We start from the raw sequence: 20,698 nt of genomic DNA, 5'->3' as shown, positions 1-20,698 counted from the left end.
CAGAATGAACAGTATTTTAATTAGTGACGAGCATCAATTTTTAAAAAAGTAAGAAACGATGCACAAATCTGACAAAACTCTATTACGGTTAAAAACAGACGCTCACAGTCGGTCGCGATCAATCACACCACTTTGTTGATTATGATGCACCAAATTGTAAATGTCAGGTATTTTTCGGCCCAAACTAAATATCTGCCGTCGCTGGAGCTTTAGAAACAAGTTCAAATTTCAGCCCCATCACATTCTCCATCTCCATCTCAATTAAAATAAGAAAAATAGAATCGTTATAAATGTCAATGTGTCAGCGTCAGATGTGTAATTACAAAGGAAACGCTGGTACACGATAGCAGTGTTCAAATCTCTCAGATCTCTCTATAACTAAGGCAAAAAACCACTTGGCTATCACCATTGCAACATCCTTATCAAATACAAAACGTTTACCGTATTCTCCACACTATAAGGCGCACTTAAAAGACTTTAATTTCCTCAAAAAGCGACAGTGCACCTTATAATCCAGTGCACTTTATATATGGATGAACTCTGGTTGAGCTTGCTGACCTCGAAGCCATTTTGTGTGGTTTTGTTTCGCTTAATGCACCTTATAGTGTGGAAAATACGGTAATTTTGACTATTTTATTTCATTTTCAAATCTAAAAACTAACGACTCGATCGACAGAAATTATTTGTTATTTTCACACTTGCAACCGCATTTCATACTCCAGTGCAACTTATTTATGTTTTTTTCTTCTCTATTTTTGGCTGGTGCGACTTATACTCCGGTGCGACTTATAGTCAGAAAAATACGGTGATAATGAAATGCAAAGTGCTGTAATTGTAATTAAATGTGTACTTGTGTATTCACCCGCTGCAGTTGGAAAGTACAGGAGCAGATCATCTTCTCTTTTGAAGATGAATGATTTTGGACACGGTCCCTGACAAACAAAGATCCTCGAGCGTGCGGCGTGACCGGAGACCCAAAGCTCGTGAGTGGCGGTCTTACCTTGGATGCCCTCCCGCGCCCGGAGCACTCTGGATGCTGGCACCGCCCCCAGTCCTCCTCCTGCGCCGGCTTCTCGTCTGAAACACACAAACGCTCAGGTCAGTGGCCGGTTTTCGGCCCCCGGGCTCCCATTACCCGTCCATTAACACCATCTTTGTTTGGACGAGAGCAGAGCCGGAGGGGGGAGAGAGCGACTCACCCCCCGCGCTGCAAACCCGACTCGTAAACTCACCGAAGAGGAAAGGAAAAAGAGCTTTAGGAGAGTTCTAAGGAAAAGGTAAACACTGGGCAGAGAGAGCCGGGACTAAAAGGGTTTGAAGTAAAGTTCAGCTCAACTACAGAAATGGACCATAATCATAAATGTTTATATCGGTTATTGGTGAAATCTGAGGGTTTGGCTGATATTTGGCACTGATATTATTGTTATTTCCAGTTTGTCCTCAGATTTGTCCTTTTATTTATGTATTTGCTTAATTAAAGAACCTATGGGTGAACGAACTATAATACTATAATATTATAACTTGACCAACAACAACATCTACAAACTGAAGGTCTTTTCTTTCTTAATATTAATTATTATCACGGTTATTGACGTTTTATTGATTTACACACACAAGTCTCTACCTGTTTTGTTATTTGTTCTATTCACAATTATTGAAGCAATTCACGACTAAAACTACTTTTTGTTTGTTCGTTGTGCTCTATTGTTTAATTCATGGAAAAATAAATCGAAAATAAAAAGATGGAAAGTTTTTTGTTGTTGTTAAACAGACAATCAGTGAAAATGGAAGAACAATTTACACTAGAAACATGTGTCCCAGATAAATCCATGTGTTATTATTTTTTCTTAAAGTGAAAAAACGTTATTTAGTGAACTTTACAATAAGTTAACATACATTTGCCATACAAAAAGTCCGTCGATGACTTACGGGCTTTAAAACTGCACATTCAACCTCTGGGCATCTACCTATGGCATCACAATCTGAAGAAAAGTGACACCGAGTCATTTCTGAGGCTCAGCGCGAGACGGACACGCAAACAGGATAACAAAACCGGCGTGAACGAGCTACGTTTATCCTGAAAGAACAGCATTATAACAGAAAAACACCCATTCGACCACAACTTCGCTTCAATTCGTGACATTTTTAAACGATTTTGGCCGTCGACCACGAAAGCGAGACAAAATTCGGACTCTGTTTGAACTACGGGCTCTGAAAAATGCCACCACATCGCATTAACGCACGCCTCTCGTTCCTGTTCTCTGCACTCGACGTCGCAATAACAAACGATCAGTGTCAAATAAACAGTGGAATCTATCTTTTATCGTTTGCCCGGCGGCGGACGAGGGACGAGATAAAAGCCTGTGTTTACACGTGGGGCTTTTTACACGATAAGGACATCATAACACGGCGTCCTGGTGCCTCGGTATTTAACGAGCAAAACAAGGAGAATAAAGAGCAAGGGGGGTAAGGGCGCTTTTAAGGCCGACGAAGGCCAAAGCTGTCTCCGAAAACCACTCCGGGATGAACGGCTCTGTGAAGAGTAAACGTCATCCCTGGATACTTGGCCGACGGAACGCAGCCGTTATGAAGTGGACGGACTTAAAAAGAGCTTCTTGTGAGGCTGCCCCAAATAAATTGTATGTTTGCTGTAACCCGACCCAACATTTTTCAAGTGGATCGGGTAGGTAGGTAAAAAGGTAGGTTTTTTGTTTACTTTGAAGGCAAAAAAAATATCCAAATCGTCGCCATTTTTTGATTCTGCCAGTGACCCGCAGTGACCCGCAGTGACCGCTAGGCGTCGGGCTTCTGGACGGTTTTCACGACATTTTCGGCTTTAAAATATTTCTAGCGAGTTCCAGTGATACAAAACTATTCAACACGCCGCTTTTTTGGAAAAAAAACGGTTGGTGAGATGGCGAGATATAAGACAAAAGAAAATATTTGGCATCATTTTGACAAAATGCTTTTTCAGTTGGCTAGTTTTTTACGGAAGACATATTTTTTTGCTCTTCCTGACAAACCGCCGACTGTAGAGGTTGAAAATACTGCGAATGATTGAGAACCAATTCTAATCAAAAAATAAAATCGCAATCCCTTCTGGAAAAAGCCCAATCGGGTAAATTCCTCCCAGACCTCGAGTGCGGAGTCTTGGCGAACGCTCCGTCAGAGGTCAGAGTGCGCTCGCGGAGGTGGGAAAAACGCCGCAATTGGCGCATACCGCAGAGAAAAGGTCAAACCGTCTGCGAGGATCAGGTCGAGTTCAAACACACGCCTGGAGACATTCCTTGAAAACCGGCGAAGGTTATTGAAACTACTTGGACGCGGCGATGACGGTCCGATGATAAATCCGGCACTAAGGAACACAACGTTCTCCGGAGTCGGCCATGTACGGCGATTTATACGACCGTTTTGTGATTTCAATCGAGATCGCTCGTGTAGTTTTCAATATACACGCAACTAATAAGATAAAAACTGTGTGCATGCGGGTAATTTAAGTTTGGACATTTGGAGTGATTCATGGATGTTTTTTCAGTTCCGTAGTTGGAACTGGAAAGAAAAAGGAGAATTCCAAGCAGCACTGCAACTAACAATTCATTTTAGTCACAATTAAAGTGGCTGTACCTGGTTTTATTCATGTTATAAAGTAAAATCTGTGAACTTTGCTGGGGGCAGGAACAAACGAGAATGTGTCAACTGTATTGCCAAAATATAGTCCCTCTATGTTGCTGCTTTATTATGTATTTTAATCAATTTTAACCAATTTAATCAATAATCAAATTAAAAATCAGTTTTGCCATAGATGAATTGTAGGAGCATTTATTTAGGTGAGATCGAGTCCGGAGTGCGCTCTTTGCATCTTATCATAGAGCGTTTTATTCTCGTAGATAGCGCAGTTAGCGTGCTAGCTGCGGTTAGCTTGCTCTGGGCTCAGGGGGTTGTGCTAGCATACAAACTCAAGGCAATGAATGAATGTCTGTGGTAAGACAGAACAGTATTAATATCGGAGTTCTCGATCTAAATTCTTTTATTGACAATGACTCTTGGATGAGAGTCGAAACGTCTATTTTTTCTAACTGAGTCCAGATGACTACAACTGAAGCTTTTTCTACTATTTTCTACGTTTTATATTGGCACCTATCGACCTTTAAGCTAACAGCCCCCTTTTCCCCTACAAATAATCCATTTGTGTTTGGAACTGAACAAAGTAATATGTAAATAAAGTCAGAGAAGCGGCGGTGGACTGTACGTTGCTGCAATAAGGAGCACTTTACCTCCCTCCAATCCCACTCTTCTATCTTTAGACAGAGGCCGGGCAGCTGTTTGCTTTAGCCGTTGCCTCACAGACGTTTTTATGAGGAATTTGAAGAATGCCCCCTGACCTGCCGGCGTACAGTAATCTGCCGCGGCGGTACTGGACACAGAGTAAGCCCCCCGACCTGCCGGCGTACAGTAATCTGCCGCGGCGGTACTGGACACGGAGTAACCCCCCCGACCTGCCGGCGTACAGTCATCTGCCGCGGCGGTACGGGAGAAGGAGTAAGCCCCCCGACTCTGTTTGATAAAGCTCCCAAATCCACTCCTTATTTCATATGAGGTTTGGTAGGGGCCGCCGTGCACGTGGCACTGTACTTCAATTTAAATTAAATTAAATTCTCATACTTTGGTACGTGACAAACTACTTTAGTACGTGAGTAACTACTTTAGTTTAGGATTTACACCAAAAGAAAACTGGATAAAAGGGACTGAATTGACTCTCTTCTTGTTTTAAATCCATTTATAAAGCGTGCGTACGAACAAAGATTTTGCGTACACGAGTTTCCATGTTAAAGGCGGTATGGACGATTTTTCGGCGATTTGAGAACGCAGGCGGAAGTGCGCATGCGCACTTTCCCGTGCGGACTGATACAACACACACGTGCGTTTGTTTATTAGCGCAACGGATCGCATCGCTCGTCTCCCGTAGATTTCTGTCCACTTCTGCGTCAGCTCGAACTGTCTTTCTCCGTCTTCATTTTGCCCCGTACACTGAGGGAACTATATTATGATAGATCCATGCGCTTAGGCATACGAAAACGGGCACGAACCGCACGCGGCTGCAGATGAGTGATAGGCGCGTTTTATGATTGATACGTGGCAGGACAAATGATTTATCCACGCCACGAGGGAATATGATAAAAAAATTGCTGAAAAAAATCGTCCATTCCACGTTTAAGTTTGCGATCTGTAAAAAGTAAATTTGACATAGAAATGGGCTGATTTGTGCTTTGAAGTCAAAATGTGAAAATCGTAAAAACCTGTCATACGTCACTTTAACCTCCCAGATCAAATTATATAAAATGAACTTTACTTTTCCAGTCAGGGAGTATCGTTTGCAGTTGGAGGCATTGACGAGGTGGAATAATGTCCTCTGCGAACTTCAAAACATCCCTTCTCTATCGGGTTCACTCCGTTATTAACCCTAGTTTAGACATCCACAAACCAGACATTTTCTGAACATTCACGTCTCATATTCAGGACATTACCGGATTGCTCAAACACAAATGCATCACCCACAACACAACTCTGACAACATTATGATGAGGTAGAACTCTAAACGCCTTGGGGCTGGACAAATATGGACAATATTCATGTGAAAACCTGAAATAAAACGACTATTTGAGACAGGTACAATTTCTGGTTCTGGTGTTGTGGTTGCAGCAGGAGGTGGGTCGATGTAACCACTGCGGGGGCTAAAACAACACGGGTGGGGGTGGGGGGGTCGCAGAGGGCTGTGTCATGTTCCTGTTGCCACCGTTAAGACCAGTCATCAAAAACAGCTGCATCCTGAGCGAGTCTTGATTCACCAACACGTTATTTTTGAGACGGACGGAAGGATGTACAAGTACTACTCCTACTACTTTTCTCTCTAAGAATACGTATCTGATGAGCTTTTAGTGGTGCAGTCGTGTGTTTTTAGTTGTTTTAAGAATGGCAAAAAGTTCTCATCTGGATTTTTTAAAGGCCTGGATTGTGATGTCGACGATATCGCGAAAACACCAGTCACAGAGCAGGCTTTTTCAATATTTTATGTTAATATTTTTTGTTGTTGAAAAGATGCCATGGCACATCATCCACTGAACTTCCAACTGGAGACTTTGCAATGACTTTTCTCCTGACTTTTCTCTGTCATGCGTTTGCTGATTTATTACATCGAAACGAAGAGAATCAGTCAACACAAATTAGATTTTTTGGTGTGTTTTTTTCTGCGATCCCACAAGGCACACGAGTCGAAACACTACGACTCAGAGCAAGACCAGGCCGACCAATAGAGCTGGTTACGTTTGCGGGTGAAAGTGACAGATAACCGACATCAACGTCAAGTCAAGCTATTGTTCTTCGGCTCATTTAAACCGATTTGTTGCACAGGTGGAGCGCTTCCAATTCGAGTTTCTGTTACTAAAGCCAAATCTACCAAAGCTAAGGTAGAGGTAAGCTAAGGAAAAGGTCTGATCACGCATATCAAGGCCTCAATGAACGACTTTGACGACGGGAATGTGCTCTGGATCAGAAAAGTCACATGAAAAGTCAAGACAAATACTACATACATGTCACACTGTAGGGCACACGCATGACTCCATAATCCTGTAAACCTCCTACGGCGCTGGGCGAGGCGTGACAACCCCAACGTTTGCATTTTACCCGTCGATCGAACAAGGAAAACCGGCGAAAAAAACAACAAACAAAACACGACTGTCGCTTCTGAAACAAAGTCGATGACACAGAGTTTACAAAATGCTATTCCAAGTCGCTTTAGGGCAACAGAAAACAGTCCCTCGTCACGGTGTCAAGAGGGGTCGTGTGGGATTAACGCATAACTTGAATATTTCGGGGCATTTGTGTCAGAAATTACAGTAATCGGTGACGAGGGGGCGGATTCTTACGCAACACCGCGGGCCTGCGAGCGTCTGGGCTTTCTCTTTTTACAGGCTTTTTTTTGTCCGCGCCGACGCCAAAACTCCGACGGAAAGAGAGACGCGTTCTCTCGTTACTAGACGCTGGCTGCGCTGGAGCAGAGGAATGCCATTATGATGCGCGGCGGACGTTTTGGACAGCGGGAATGTTATAACAGACAGACGCGCGATACATGAGCCACAACTCAGATGAGAGCCGCGTCGTTTAGCCACATTACAACCCGCTACGCTAATATCTGACGGGGATAAAACAAGTATCATTTTTTCCAGACTATAAATCGATCCGGAGTATAAGTCGCACCAGTCAAAAAATGCATAATAAAGAAGAAGAAAACATATATAAGTCGCACTGGAGTATAAGTCGCATTTTTGGGGGGAAATTTATTTGATAAAATCCAAGAACAAGAACAGACATTTCATCTATAAATGCAGTTTAAAATAATAACAGATGAGAGAACATGGTGAATAGGTGTACGTATGCTAACGCTAACACCTTCAGCTACATGAGGCACAGACAGAACTGTGGTAAGTGTCTGGTATGTTAACGTAACATATGAACAGTTATTCAGATAACTATAGCATAAAGAACATGCTAACAAGTTTACCAAAGCATCAGTTTTACCCCAAATCACTAAATCCATTGAATTCTTCTTCTTCTGTGTCACTTCTAAGCAACTCCACAAACTCCAGAGGTAGAGGAAGTGTAAATTCTTCTTCTGCATCGCTTAGAGCCTAGAGTGCCCTCTTGTGGTTGTCAGTGTGAAAATAATGAATGATATCATATAAGTCGCTCTGGAGTATAAGTCGCACCCCGGCCAAAACTATGAAAAAAATTGCGACTTATAGTCCAGAAAATACGGTCTATCGAACTTGAATGATCGATTTACCAATAACCAATCTCGTCTGAAGCTAAAAAGGTTCAGGCCTAGTTAGCATTTGGATATTTGGACGTTTAAAAGGTAGAATTCTGTTCAGAGTTCAGCTTTTTAATTTACAGTTCGGTAGCGTTAACATGTGAGAAAAGACCGAAACGTGAAATGATAAACTAAAACTAACTTCTGAACATGTTTGTAGAGGCGTAAACTGCAGGCGCAACCGGATTTATCTATAAAAAGACAGGATATTTTCTTGTTATATGCACTTTAGACTTTCCACACGTTGCTCTTGCCGGTTCTCACAGTTGCGTTCACTCTGCGGCGTAGTCACAGCTGCCCTGGGGGTAGACCGACACGAGCATGGCAGCCAATCTCCCACCACGGCCCCTCGACACGATCCGTAGATTATTGTCTTTTTACACATTTCCTGGCTAAATGTCGGCGACTGAACTCCCATCGCCGGCCGCTTTGCCCGTCACGGATCTAATTGCCGTCACATTAGTCCGGATCAAAGCGCCGCGCTCGGGACCCGGAGTGAAACGAGACCCGGCGTTTGAGGCCCGCGGAGAAAAGCTCAGTCAAAACACAGAGAATCCATTAATCGAGTGAACGGCGGGGGCCTAATCTTGTTTATGCTCTCGAGGCCGCCGAAGTACAAATCCGATACACCTCCGGCACTCAGGACGGCCGCTTTGCAGAAACCCAAAGCCGCGGGTCGGTCCGGGTCGCGGGTGACGCGCGGGTGCGGCCCGGTGAAAAGGGACAGTGTGCCGGCGGCTAAGAGCAGGAAGTGGGGTTTAAAAAGGTTTTGGGCCAAAGCGACGGGCTTAATTACGGACGCGGTTAAGAAGGTAAACGGATCAAAGCGGTTCCTCTGGCTGGAGTTCTACCAAATGGGTCGGCTCCAGCGCAGGCCTTAAGCTTAATGTCCCATAATGCTCTTTAGAAAGCTTTCCACACCTTTGGCATTTCACGTCGTCCTTGGCATATACGCACATTTAACAGAGCGAGACATTGAGTTTGAAAATGGTATTAATTGGAAATAAACGGTATCATAATATTTCAATATTTTTTTCTACCATTGCCAGAACGTGACTTTTTATTTGTAGGAACCTCCTGCTTTTTATTTATTTATTTATTTGATAGGGACAATGCATATTCATTATGTAAATGTGCCTGATTATACCGAACACACTCGTTTTCATCCGTCGTACCGGAGCAGGTGACGCAGAAGACAAATACAATAGAAACAGTAAAAGTTAAGGAGCTCACAGACCGATTTATTCATCTCGAAAGACATTATCGAAAGACAAAAATGAATTAATTATCCAAATTTCTATTTTATGTGCCCCCTACAGGTCGGACGACTCGTTGAGAATCGTTGAAGATTAATATATTTAGAATTTTGCTGAAAACTATTTTTAAAAATATCACAGAATATCAAGAATATCTTTTAGGTTTATAAGTTCATTTCCTGCTTGTAATTGATGACATCACACTAGGAAATTGCCCAGCAAACACTGGGAAACAAACTTTTCTTTTTCTTTTTTAACAAAAAAAAATGTATTTGTTGAATTCAAGTTTAGAGAGTCAAAAAAGTATTTTCTCTGTGTAAATTCTGCATAAAATTCCCAAATGTCACTTCCTGTCATTTTCTACAGATTTTTCAACGTTTCTCCACAAATACCTGCTCGATTGGTATAAAACTATCATTTATATGTACAGCAGGTATAAACACACCAAATAAAGTCAACAATAGAAAATAGTAAAAACCTGACATAGGCACTTTAATATATATATATATATATATATATATATATATATACACATTTTTATTATTCATTAATTATCACTCTTCTATCATTCAATTGCGACCCAGCATCAGGCATTAAACCTATTATCTTTGTACATTTCCTGTGCTTGTTTTCATTACAGAAGAGCTTCTCACTTTAGTCAGATCCTACAATTAAAACCAGTTTGTAATAAACCCAAAAAAGCTTCTCTGCCTCACGAGGGCAATTAAAAATGTAACCGGCTCTGATCCTTTCCACATCAAAGTCTTTTCTGCAAATGAAACAAGCCGAGAGTTTATGTTGAACGCACCGCAAAAAGATTTAATCACTGAAACGTTTGTTGTTTGTTTTGTGCAGATGTCCTGGGTCGTGTACGCGGTCTGGCTGCAGGGGGCCCCGTTTCTCCCCCAGTACACGCAGGACACCCAGTACACCGAGTAGACGCAGTACACCGAGTACAACGCAGTACATCTAGTACAACGCAGTACATCTAGTACAACGCAGTACAACGCAGTACAACCCAGTACACCTAGTACAACGCAGTACACGCAGTACAACCCAGTTCCAGCAGTACAACCCAGTTCCAGCAGTACAACCTAGTACATGCAGTACAACCCAGTACACCCCAGTACAACCCAGTACAACCCAGTACAACCCAGTACACCCCAGTACAACCCAGTTCCAGCAGTACAACCCAATACACCCAATACACCCCAGTACAACCCAGTACAACCCAGTACACCAAACACGGCTGGGAGGAGGCAAGGGAAAGGAAGGAGGTGAGGAAGGAGGCGAGGCAGGATGAAGGGCTGGACGAAGGGCAGGACGAAGAGCAGGATGAAGAGCAGGATGAAGAGCAGGACGAAGGGCAGGACGAAGGGCAGGACGAAGAGCAGGATGAAGAGCAGGATGAAGAGCAGGATGAAGAGCAGGACGAAGGGCAGGACGAAGGGCAGGATGAAGAGCAGGACGAAGGGCAGGACGAAGGGCAGGACGAAGAGCAGGATGAAGAGCAGGATGAAGAGCAGGATGAAGAGCAGGACGAAGGGCAGGACGAAGGGCAGGACGAAGAGCAGGATGAAGAGCAGGATGAAGAGCAGGATGAAGAGCAGGACGAAGAGCAGGACGAAGAGCAGGACGAAGAGCAGGATGAAGGGCAGGACGAAGGGCAGGACGAAGGGCAGGATGAAGAGCAGGACGAAGGGCAGGACGAAGGGCAGGACGAAGGGCAGGATGAAGAGGAGGACGAAGAGCAGGATGAAGAGCAGGACGAAGAGCAGGACGAAGAGCAGGACGAAGAGCAGGATGAAGAGCAGGATGAAGAGCAGGATGAAGGGCAGGACGAAGGGCAGGATGAAGAGCAGGACGAAGAGCAGGATGAAGAGCAGGATGAAGAGCAGGACGAAGGGCAGGACGAAGGGCAGGACGAAGGGCAGGATGAAGAGGAGGACGAAGAGGAGGATGAAGGACGTTTGTTATCTCTTTCTCTGCGTCACGTCTGAAAGCCCAGGACCGACAAGACGCATTTCACTTCTTTGGCGGTAAATATTTCATCTGCTTCTCTACCTCTCTTCCTCCTCATCTCTTCTTCTTCTCCACCCTTCTCTCTCTCCTCCCTTTCTCTCTCCCTGCTCTTCGCACCCATGTGACGCCGTCCCGGTGCCAGGTCGGACCGAGCTTTCCACGGAAACAACAGGGCGATGGAAAACAAAACGCCAAAATGCCAACCAACTATGTCATGTTCACATAGTCGACCAACTATGTCATGTTCACATAGTCGACCAACTATGTGAAATATGATCCCGCAAAGACAGATTTATCCATGATGCAGTCGTTTTCAGCTGGTTTGAGTTTGCGTCAACTATTTATTACGATATACAACGTTTTTTACAGGGCGGCGTAATCAAGGCGTAAAAACTGAATCAACGTAAAAACTTAATCAACTCAACAAAAGTTGATTCAGTCGTTTATAATCGTCGATGATCAGTTTGGGTCTTTTTTTAATTGAGAGTCAGAAGCCAAAGCGGACTTTGGAGGAAGTGTCGTTCACGTTCACGAAAAGTATATTGAAAGCCTTTTTAATTAGTTTTTTTTTCAAATATCGTGACGGATTGGCGCAAATAAGAACATTTTTGTAAATCATTTTGTCAAAATCTAGTCCAAAGTAGGGCTTGGCAATATAAGCAAAAATGAATGTGTCTATGTATGAGTATAACAATAAGAAAACTCACACGATATTATGCTAATACAGCAAAAATGTGTTAAAACGTGTCTTTAAATGTATTAAATGGCGTTTATCATCAGACAAATGCGAAATTAACCACAAAACAGTTGAAATGTCATCTTATTTACTTGTAAAATAAACATTTTTCATTTTTTGTCAGCTCTGTTACTATTAGAGCTGGGTTTCGATTCAAATTTCAAGAATCGATTCGATTCCGATTTTTACGTTTCAAAATAGATTTTTTCCGATTTCTCAGATTCCATCCGATTCGCTCCGATTTCTATCTGATTTCCGATTCGATCCGATTTCGATTCGATCCGGGGGTTATTGTTATTAAAAATGAAAAATGTATGTGAACCGTTTCCTTCACTTCATGACTGTGTAGAGAAGCAACATATTAAAACTAGTATTATTGTTGATTCATTTCTCCCTGTGGCCCTCAGAGGCAACTGTTGTTGTGATTTTGGGCCTTACAAAAATAAATTTATTTGATTTGATTAGTATTATATCAATATTAAACAGCAAATCTTACAAGTATTGGTAGTTACTGATGGAAGACTGATGAAAAGGTTAAGAGTCAATCTACCTTCAAGAAAGATAATCCAGGAGTCCTGAATTATCTTTCTTGAAGGTAGATTCAAGTTCACTGAGGGAAATGTAGAAAATAATTTTAATAATTTTTTATTTATTTTTTTTAAATCGATCTTTGGACGTACAAATCGATAATCGGTCATTAATATGCAACTCGATTAAAAATCGGAAAATCGATTATTTCAACCCAGTTCTAGTTACTATATAGTAACAGGATATACTTGATGTTTAAATTTTAACCATCTTCACAACAACATCCACAATATTATCTGAGCATTTAGAAATGTCCCAATTAAACACTTTCATTGTGTTTTGTCAGCTAAACCCAGCCATTGCCATTAAATTCCCGCCGCTCACCGTACAGATCGTGGATGTCGTCCAGAGATGAAGACCAAGAGTAGCGCTCCGCTCCCACGTCGCCGAGCGAATGTCCCTGTGTCTCCAGCTCGTACGCGCCCCGCTTCTTCCAGTAGAGGAACATCTCTCTTGGACGCGGCGGATCACCAATATCTAACTTTCACCGTCATATTTCTAACCAAACGACAGAATCTCCAATACCTTCTATAATTTATTTTTCAAACATCAAATCCAACCGTCTCAGCACGAACTTTCACTAAACTTTCACAAACCAATCAATGTCTTAAATCTCTACAAACTTGCTTTAAATTGATCTAAAAAAACATTGTTGCGTCCACAAAAAATGTAAAAAAATTAAGCTGTGGAGGGTAAGGGCCAGTATACACCAGCTTTTTGGCAATATACATTTGAAAAAACTGAAATATCAACGGTTGCGACGATTAATCGACTGATCGTGACTAGTTGATGGTACAAAATAACAGTAAACACGTTCTAAAAAAGACTGAGGCGTTTTTCAATCATCGTCATCGTCTCAAAGCCATTACTCACCACATTTGAACTTTTTAATCAGTTGATAATGCGTTTAAAATGTCTCCGGGCGCATTGGAAATAATCGCTTGACTAGTCGGCAACCAAAACCACCGTTAGCGGAAGCCGGATAACGCTTTTTGACAATTTGACACGCAATCTAAATCTACCGTACGTCCCGCTGCCAGCGACCTCAACTTCCGAACCGACAAATCGCTCAAGAATGCCGTGACATCACTCCTGTATCCCGCTGTACCGAAACGCCAGCATGTTTAATAACGCCATTCAAAAACCTCCACCTGCGGAGTTACCTCATCCGAGTCGAGCCGCGAACACACACTCGCTTTGAACCTCCGTTCCAAAACAAAAAAAACGAGCGAATCTACTTTGAGCTGGTCCAAGAGCCAAGAGCGCGCCCGCTTATTCCCTTAAGTCCAATTCATTACCGCGAGGGGGGAAAATATTAGATTCTAAAGCTGCAATAAGCACGCGCCGCGACTTCGCCGGCAATTTCAGCGATTTGTAAGGTCACAGAGGACGGAGAGAGAAAAAAGGGAAGAATATCTCTCGGAAAGATCTAAAAAAGTGACATCCTGTTGCTTCGTGAGTTTACCGAAAGCCGCCCACAGCCTTCTGAAATCAAACTCTACAATCTGCTGTTAAAAAGTTGGACTGAAAAACGTGTCGAAATAGAAGTTCGGTAGTTGGAGCAGTTGCCGAGGAGAAGATCGAGTTTATCGGTTCAAATGTTAAATCTTCTCTCGAGTGCAAATACTCCAGGAAGTCAACGAAGTGTAGAACGAACAAACGTCAACAAGATCTTTCAGTCTCTCTCACAATCACTCTCATCCTACGGCCAAAAAGTGTAGAAACCTTCGCTCCCAAACCCAGTCGGATCTCGTCTCCCCGCTGAAGTTATCCATGCTGAACTTTTCCCCAAAAAATGTTGTTGCGTCCAAGTTAAAGGGCGGCGTGGGACTTTTGGGCACTTCAGGGGAGGGTCTGCTGCCTACTCCATACACGGGACAAGCGGCGTATTCATGCGGAGGTGGAGATGCATGCTGGGAAAGGAGATCTGGGCCGAGGGCTGGAGGACCGGCTGGCACAAAGATCTCATTTAAAGCGCCTCCTACGACCCCCGACTCGCACTTTCCTTATGTTCTGCTTGGACGTTTTTGGTGCATTTGTTACAGCTCAGCGCTAAAGGTGTCGGAATAGATTTATGCTTTTTAGAGATTAAATCAAATCTAAAGTCTAAAAAAGTGTCTAAAACATTATAAACAGGGCTAAACCAGGTCTAAGAAGCTAATTAATACAGGTCTACGGATGTAAACAAGCTCTATTTTCCTCTGAACTTCTCTTAAATCGACTAAACTAGGACTTTCTACTTCTGCAAGAACGAGGACTCTACATGACAATACCCAGCAGTAGACAGTAGAAGTTAAGAGTTTAGATCGGCCCGACCATAGTCTACGACTCAAAGAACCAGGGTTACATTAACTAAATGTATTCATGAGTATTTACGACGTGGACAAGAGGACACAAAACTCTGTACTTCCTCTTGACCAAGTTTCTGATCCAAGGTACAAAGTAGAGGCTAAAGTAAAACAGGATTTGGAGAAAGTACTAGTTACAGTCGAGGGTCGAGGCCAAAATCTTCAAAGGTCAAACCGCAAAAAGGGCAAACTAAAGAAACACAATTTAATATTGTCAAGATACATTTGCCTTTGTCACTGTAGATTTACTCACAGTGGGAAGAGGAACCAACACTTTTACTGAAGAAGAGTACGGTTTGGCACAACACTACGAGTCAAAGTATGGGGTCTAAAAACTACTCAGAGAAGAACCAAATGAGAACATACAAGGTCAATTAGGACATAAACATAAATCACTGACTAAAGGACAAAAATGACTAAAACAAGGACACATTTGATCCGAAACAGATTAAAGTTCAGCGACCACAAGAAGATGCCCACCACAATGTGCATTCATCACGGCACACCTCTTGGGTCTGAGCAAAAATGTATGCCCTTTTCATATGAATGTGCTCGTACAGTGGAAAGTTATGTCTGGGGAGGGACAATGCAAACACTGGCCTTTTAGATAAGAGGGAACGGAAAGCAATCTTGTGATACGATTACTCATGTTCTCACACTTTGTACAGGTTTTGGCCTGGTTTGGTACTGGTTTGGTACTGGTTTGAGCCCCATTTAGTCCTGGTTTAGTCCTAGTTTGGTCCCGGTTTGGTCCCGGTTTAGACCTGGTTTAGACCTGGTTTAGACCTGGTTTAGACCTGGTTTAGACCTGGTTTAGACCTGGTTTAGACCTGGTCTAGACCTGATTTGAGCCCCGTTTGGTCCTGCTTTGGTCCTGCTTTGGTCCTGCTTTGGTCCTGCTTTGGTCCTGCTTTGGTCCTGCTTTGGTCCTGCTTTGGTCCTGCTTTGGTCCTGCTTTGGTCCTGCTTTGGTCCTGCTTTGGTCCTGCTTTGGTCCTGCTTTGGTCCTGCTTTGGTCCTGCTTTGAGCCCCTTTTAGTCCTGGTTTGGTTCTGGTTTGGTCCTGGTTTGGGCTCCGTTTGGTCCTGGTTTAGTCCTGGTTTGGTCCTGGTTTGAGCCCTGTTTAGTCCTAGTTTGGTGCTAGTTTGGTCCTGTTCTACTCTTGGTTTAGATTTGATCCAGTTTTAGTTTGGTTTAGTCCCAGGTTAAGTCCCAGTTTAGTCCTGATTTTGCTGTGAAAGTATGAACACATCTTGTAATTTTGAGTTGAGCAGTATTCTTTTCAGTATTATAATGTAGCTGCTCGAGCTCATGTCAAACTCCTAACACTTTCAGACTGAAAACATTGCTGTTCTGCGTCAAAAGGAGGAGAAGAAATAGTGTGAGAACGGAGAGCGGCGGCCGGGGGGAGGGAGGGAGAATGGCGGCCGGGGGGAGGGAGAATGCGGCCGGGGGGAGGAGGCCCCGTCACACACCAAAGAGCCGCATGTCCAATTTTGGGATAAGAAATTATAGGGTAGAAACGGAGCGAGAGCGGTTTGCAGCTCGGGCCCTGGGCTCTGCAGCCATATGGGAACAATCTGCAGCAGCTACGAGCGAGAGATCAAGCTGCTGCTTCCCCTTTTAATGAAGAGGGGAGAGAGGGGGAGAAAGAGGGAGAGAGAGAGAAGAGTAAGAGGGAAAGAAGGAGAAAAGAGTAAGAAGAAAGAGAAAAGAGGAGAGAGGGGGAAAGAATGGGTATATTATAAAAAGATGAGGACAGAAGACAGTGAGGGAAGAGAAAATGTGTGGAGGGAGTGAGAGGGGAAACTGATGAGGAAAAGAGATGAAGGAAGGTGAGAACGAGAGAGAGAGAGAGAGAGAGAGAGAGAGAGAGAGAGAGAGAGAGAGAGAGAGAGAGAGAGAGAGAGAGAGAGAGAGAGAGAGAGAGAGAGAGAGAGAGAGAGAGAGAGAGAGAGAGAGAGAGAGAGAGAGAGAGAGAGAGAGAGAGAGAGAGAGAGAGAGAGAGAGAGAGGAGAGAGAGAGAGAGAGAGAGAGAGAGAGAGAGAGAAGAGAGAGAGAAGAGAGAGAGAGAGAGAGAGAGAGAGAGAGAGGAGAGAGAGAGAGAGAGAATTTAAGCCACAAGATCTCGCGACACAGGATCATGCCCTTCGTCTTGTGGAACTGTGTCTCGTATATTATACTCTATTCTTGTATTTCTTCATCCTTGACCTTTACACTTTTTAGTATTAGTCGTTTTCCATCCATCCATTTTCTACCGCTTGTTCCCTTTCGGAGGTCGCGGGTGACTGGAGCCTATCCAGTGACTTCGGGCCTTAGGCGGGGTACACCCTGGACAGTGGCCAACTTGTCGCAGGGCCAACACAGAGACATAGACATTACAGACAGTTCACTCTCACATTCATTCACTAGGGCCAATTTAGAGTCTCCAATTTTGCCTAACACATGCATGTCTTTGGACGGTGGGAGGAAGCCGGAGAACCCGGAGAGAACCGCCTTTGCCACCGTGCACCCCATTATACAAGTACTACGACTAAAACATGAAGAAACGTGGCTCGACCTTCAACAAATTGAGTTGTGTCACAGACCCCCGACACCCCCAAAGATGCCCACATTCCGCAGCTTGAACACTGTACGCAAACGGCAACATCAAACTCTTCTGTGCAGCGCTTTGGCAGCAGCGTCCTGGCACAGTTCAGGTCCGAGCAGAAGACGCCAGGAGTTAATCACAAGCAGAGCGCACGGAGATACAGACAGGCACTTTTCTACCTTCAACTCCTTTTACGGGCTTTTCAGAAACGTGTCGTCGAAAGATGTTCTCCCCGTGACAGAAAAGAATTGAGAAAGGTCGCCAGGGGTTGAATTGAATAAGCGGTCGAAATCGAATGGAACGCCACGGTTAAGGAAGGACGACTTACACAAAAGTCAGCTCCACGGTTCAGATTTAAGACTTCAAGTGGCAAAGGGCTGACACTCCAGTTCCATCCATGCCAAACTTCGCTTTAACAATCGTACAAACGTAATTAAAAGGTGCGTTATCGCCTCGTTTCCGTTGGTTCGCTATGGAGCAGATCGGTATGGCGCGTACACGGCCGCTTGAGGGATCCAAAGGGCCCGTTTATCCACGTATCCTCGCGTCAAGACCAAAAATATTATAATTCTAGTGCGCAGTCATGCATCTAACTGCCGTTGTCAAAAGGTATCGAAGGCCGGACACTAATCGATACTCGGACTAGCATCGAAACTAGACAAACGACACAAGCATTTACAGGACAAACTTTCCTGAACAGTTTTGGAATGATCTTAAGCTTCATCATGAACTACAATGTACAACAAATAAAAAGTACTATTATTTGGTGTTGAAAATATCCGTCTATCGTCTACAACATTGAGTATAAACCTGCGCTACATCCAACACCAGCCAAACCAACAAAGACACGTTAAAATGCAGCAAAAAGGTGCAAAGAAGTGAAATAAATTAGGCAAAATTATTCCCGTAGTATCTTTACATGCGGTTTTAAGAAGTAACTTAAGTTAGCTACTGGTTCCGAGACCTCACACTTCGGTTGGTTAACTCCACCTGTCACTCACCAAGAGCCTAACAGAGCCTGAACAGTAGGAAGAGGGGGCAAAACAAAGTTAAACTGATATTAATTTCTCCTTTTCCCCTTATTTTTCTTCATTAAAACAGTGAATACTAAACATCTTCAGCTCCACTGTGTCACTTCCTCTTCATTGACTGGTCCTCGTTCATTTAAAGGCCTAAAATAGCCCGTCTTCCACACTAAACTCTGAATGGTGTGTTAAGTAACGTGTGCCACGGTGACCGAGGCGTCGACAGAGAGTGAACATGAAGCCGAGGCTGAAGCGAGCTCACTGCAAGTGCTTTGGGTTATATTTGGATTCAGTCCATCAAACAGACCGCGTTCAACCCTTCACCGACAAGTCAGGATTAGAACGTCTCCAGGCGACTGCGAGTGTGAGCGTGCGAACGACCACGACCAAGGCGACAGGCGAGAAGGCGCTCGATCACCGTGTAAATGACCACGGCGAAGGGCGAGAAGGCGCTCGATCACCGTGTAAACGACCACGGCCAAGGCGACGGGCGAGAAGGCGCTCGATCACCGTGTAAACGACCACGGCGACGGGCGAGAAGGCGCTCGATCACCGTGTAAACGACCACGGCCAAGGCGACGGGCGAGAAGGCGCTCGATCACCGTGTAAACGACTACGGCCAAGGCGACGGGCGAGAAGGCGCTCGATCACCGTGTAAACGACCACGGCAATGGCCGAGAGGGCGCTCGATCACCGTGTAAACGACCACGACCAAGGAGACGGCCGAGAAGGCGCTCGATCACCGTGTAAACGACCACGACGCGGGCGATGGGTTGTATGTTGGGTTGTATGTTTCTACTGTCTTTTTGTTAGTCATAAAGAGCTTTGAATTGAAGTAAACATGGATTGCGGTCGTTCGGTCGATTAATCGGTCGGTCGTTGGCATCTGGTCGACCGACGTTTGTATCGTTCTCTTATAAACGATAAATGGACGACGGCAGAAAGGTGAAGACGGCGGTGGGTCACTTTTCTCGTCCCGTCGGTACTTTGGGTCAAATAAATCGTCATAAATCGAGGTTTCAAGAGCTTCACTCGGGTCCACGTTCACGTTTATTTGACTAAAGATTTCCGAAAACGTGTAATTTAGCCGCGCATCCTCCTCAGCTTGTTGATACGAATAATCCCGTAATTGAAGCGACGGCGGGTGCAATCGAGGGGCCGATGACAGGGTCGGCCGTGACGGGAAAACGCCCTTCGACTCAAAGTACAGTCATTGTGGAGCGTGGAAGGCTGCAATAAGCCGAGATGAAACAGTCATTGTGCAGGGCGGAGGTGATAAACGCTCAGAGGCGTGTTCAGACGGATCCTTCTGGAAGTTCTACCGGAGGAAACGTCCAGGACAAAAGCTACGTGTTGAATTTTACGTTCATATTTTGGACATAAACGTGATTTTTATGCGTCAGACTCAATTAAAATGCTGTGTTCTGGTCAAAAAAAGGACTGAACAACGACTTACGCAATTTTAAATGTGGTCAAAATGCAGACTTTTATCAAAACTACAATGTTAAAGATCTAATAATTGTACTTGGTTAAAAAAAAGAAAAGAAAAAAGAATAATAATCTAATTCCAGACTTTCCAATCCAAATAAATTTATTTTAGATGGAAACCTTACTTTTATTGAAATATGTGTAGATTCTTCTATGTAACGCTGTGCGATAGTCAATAAAAATAACAATTTTAAAATGAATATAATTAAAATGAAATAAAATGCTGTATTCTAGTCAAAACTGAGTAAAAAATAAATAAAACGACGTCTGGCATAAACCAGGACTGAACAAAGGTTTGAACAGAGACAAATCGACCTTTTACCAAAACTAGACAATTAAAGATGAATAAAAAACTGAAAAAAATATTTTAAATTCAAGACTTTCCAGATAGAAACATTACTTTTATTGAAATATTTGTAGATTTTTCTACATAACCTTGTGCAATAGTCCATAAAAATACAAATAAATAATAATAAAAAAAAGAGGAACAATGAATATAATTAAAATGATCCACAACAGCAGAAAAATCACTTTATGTCCTTATATGCACATTTATAGGATTTAATTTTTAATCTGTTAAATAAAATACTCAATACACATTTTTTGGTATCGAAATGTAGCAGAACAACATTCACACCTCAATGTATAATCCTAAATGTATAATATGTATTCAACCTAGTGAGAAGTTATCACTCTAATATGTAAATTTAAAAACATGCAAAGTAGACCAACTGTTTGTAACCCGACAATGCAAAGTAGAAAGAGTCCGGACCCCAACTG

The 20,698-nt window shown here is 43.4% G+C and overlaps 1 protein-coding gene across 1 annotated transcript in view; it reads right to left on the bottom strand.

The window, feature by feature from the left end:
• The window catches only part of plekhg5b (pleckstrin homology domain containing, family G (with RhoGef domain) member 5b), a 122,709-nt gene that overhangs the window by 92,493 nt on the left and 9,518 nt on the right, over positions 1 to 20,698 (bottom strand). Inside the window, exon 2 of the mRNA XM_072448834.1 lies at positions 1,001 to 1,077. Within this exon, the coding sequence (XP_072304935.1) occupies positions 1,001 to 1,077 (77 nt within the window). The remainder of the gene's footprint in view (positions 1 to 1,000; positions 1,078 to 20,698) is intronic.

Source organism: Eucyclogobius newberryi, unplaced genomic scaffold, assembly GCF_026437365.1.
Source record: "Eucyclogobius newberryi isolate DKJ021-1_F unplaced genomic scaffold, fEucNew1.0.hap1 SCAF_17, whole genome shotgun sequence".
Lineage (NCBI taxonomy): Eukaryota > Metazoa > Chordata > Actinopteri > Gobiiformes > Gobiidae > Eucyclogobius > Eucyclogobius newberryi.
Note: the sequence above shows the minus strand (reverse complement) of the source record. Positions and strands in the feature narration are given on the sequence as shown.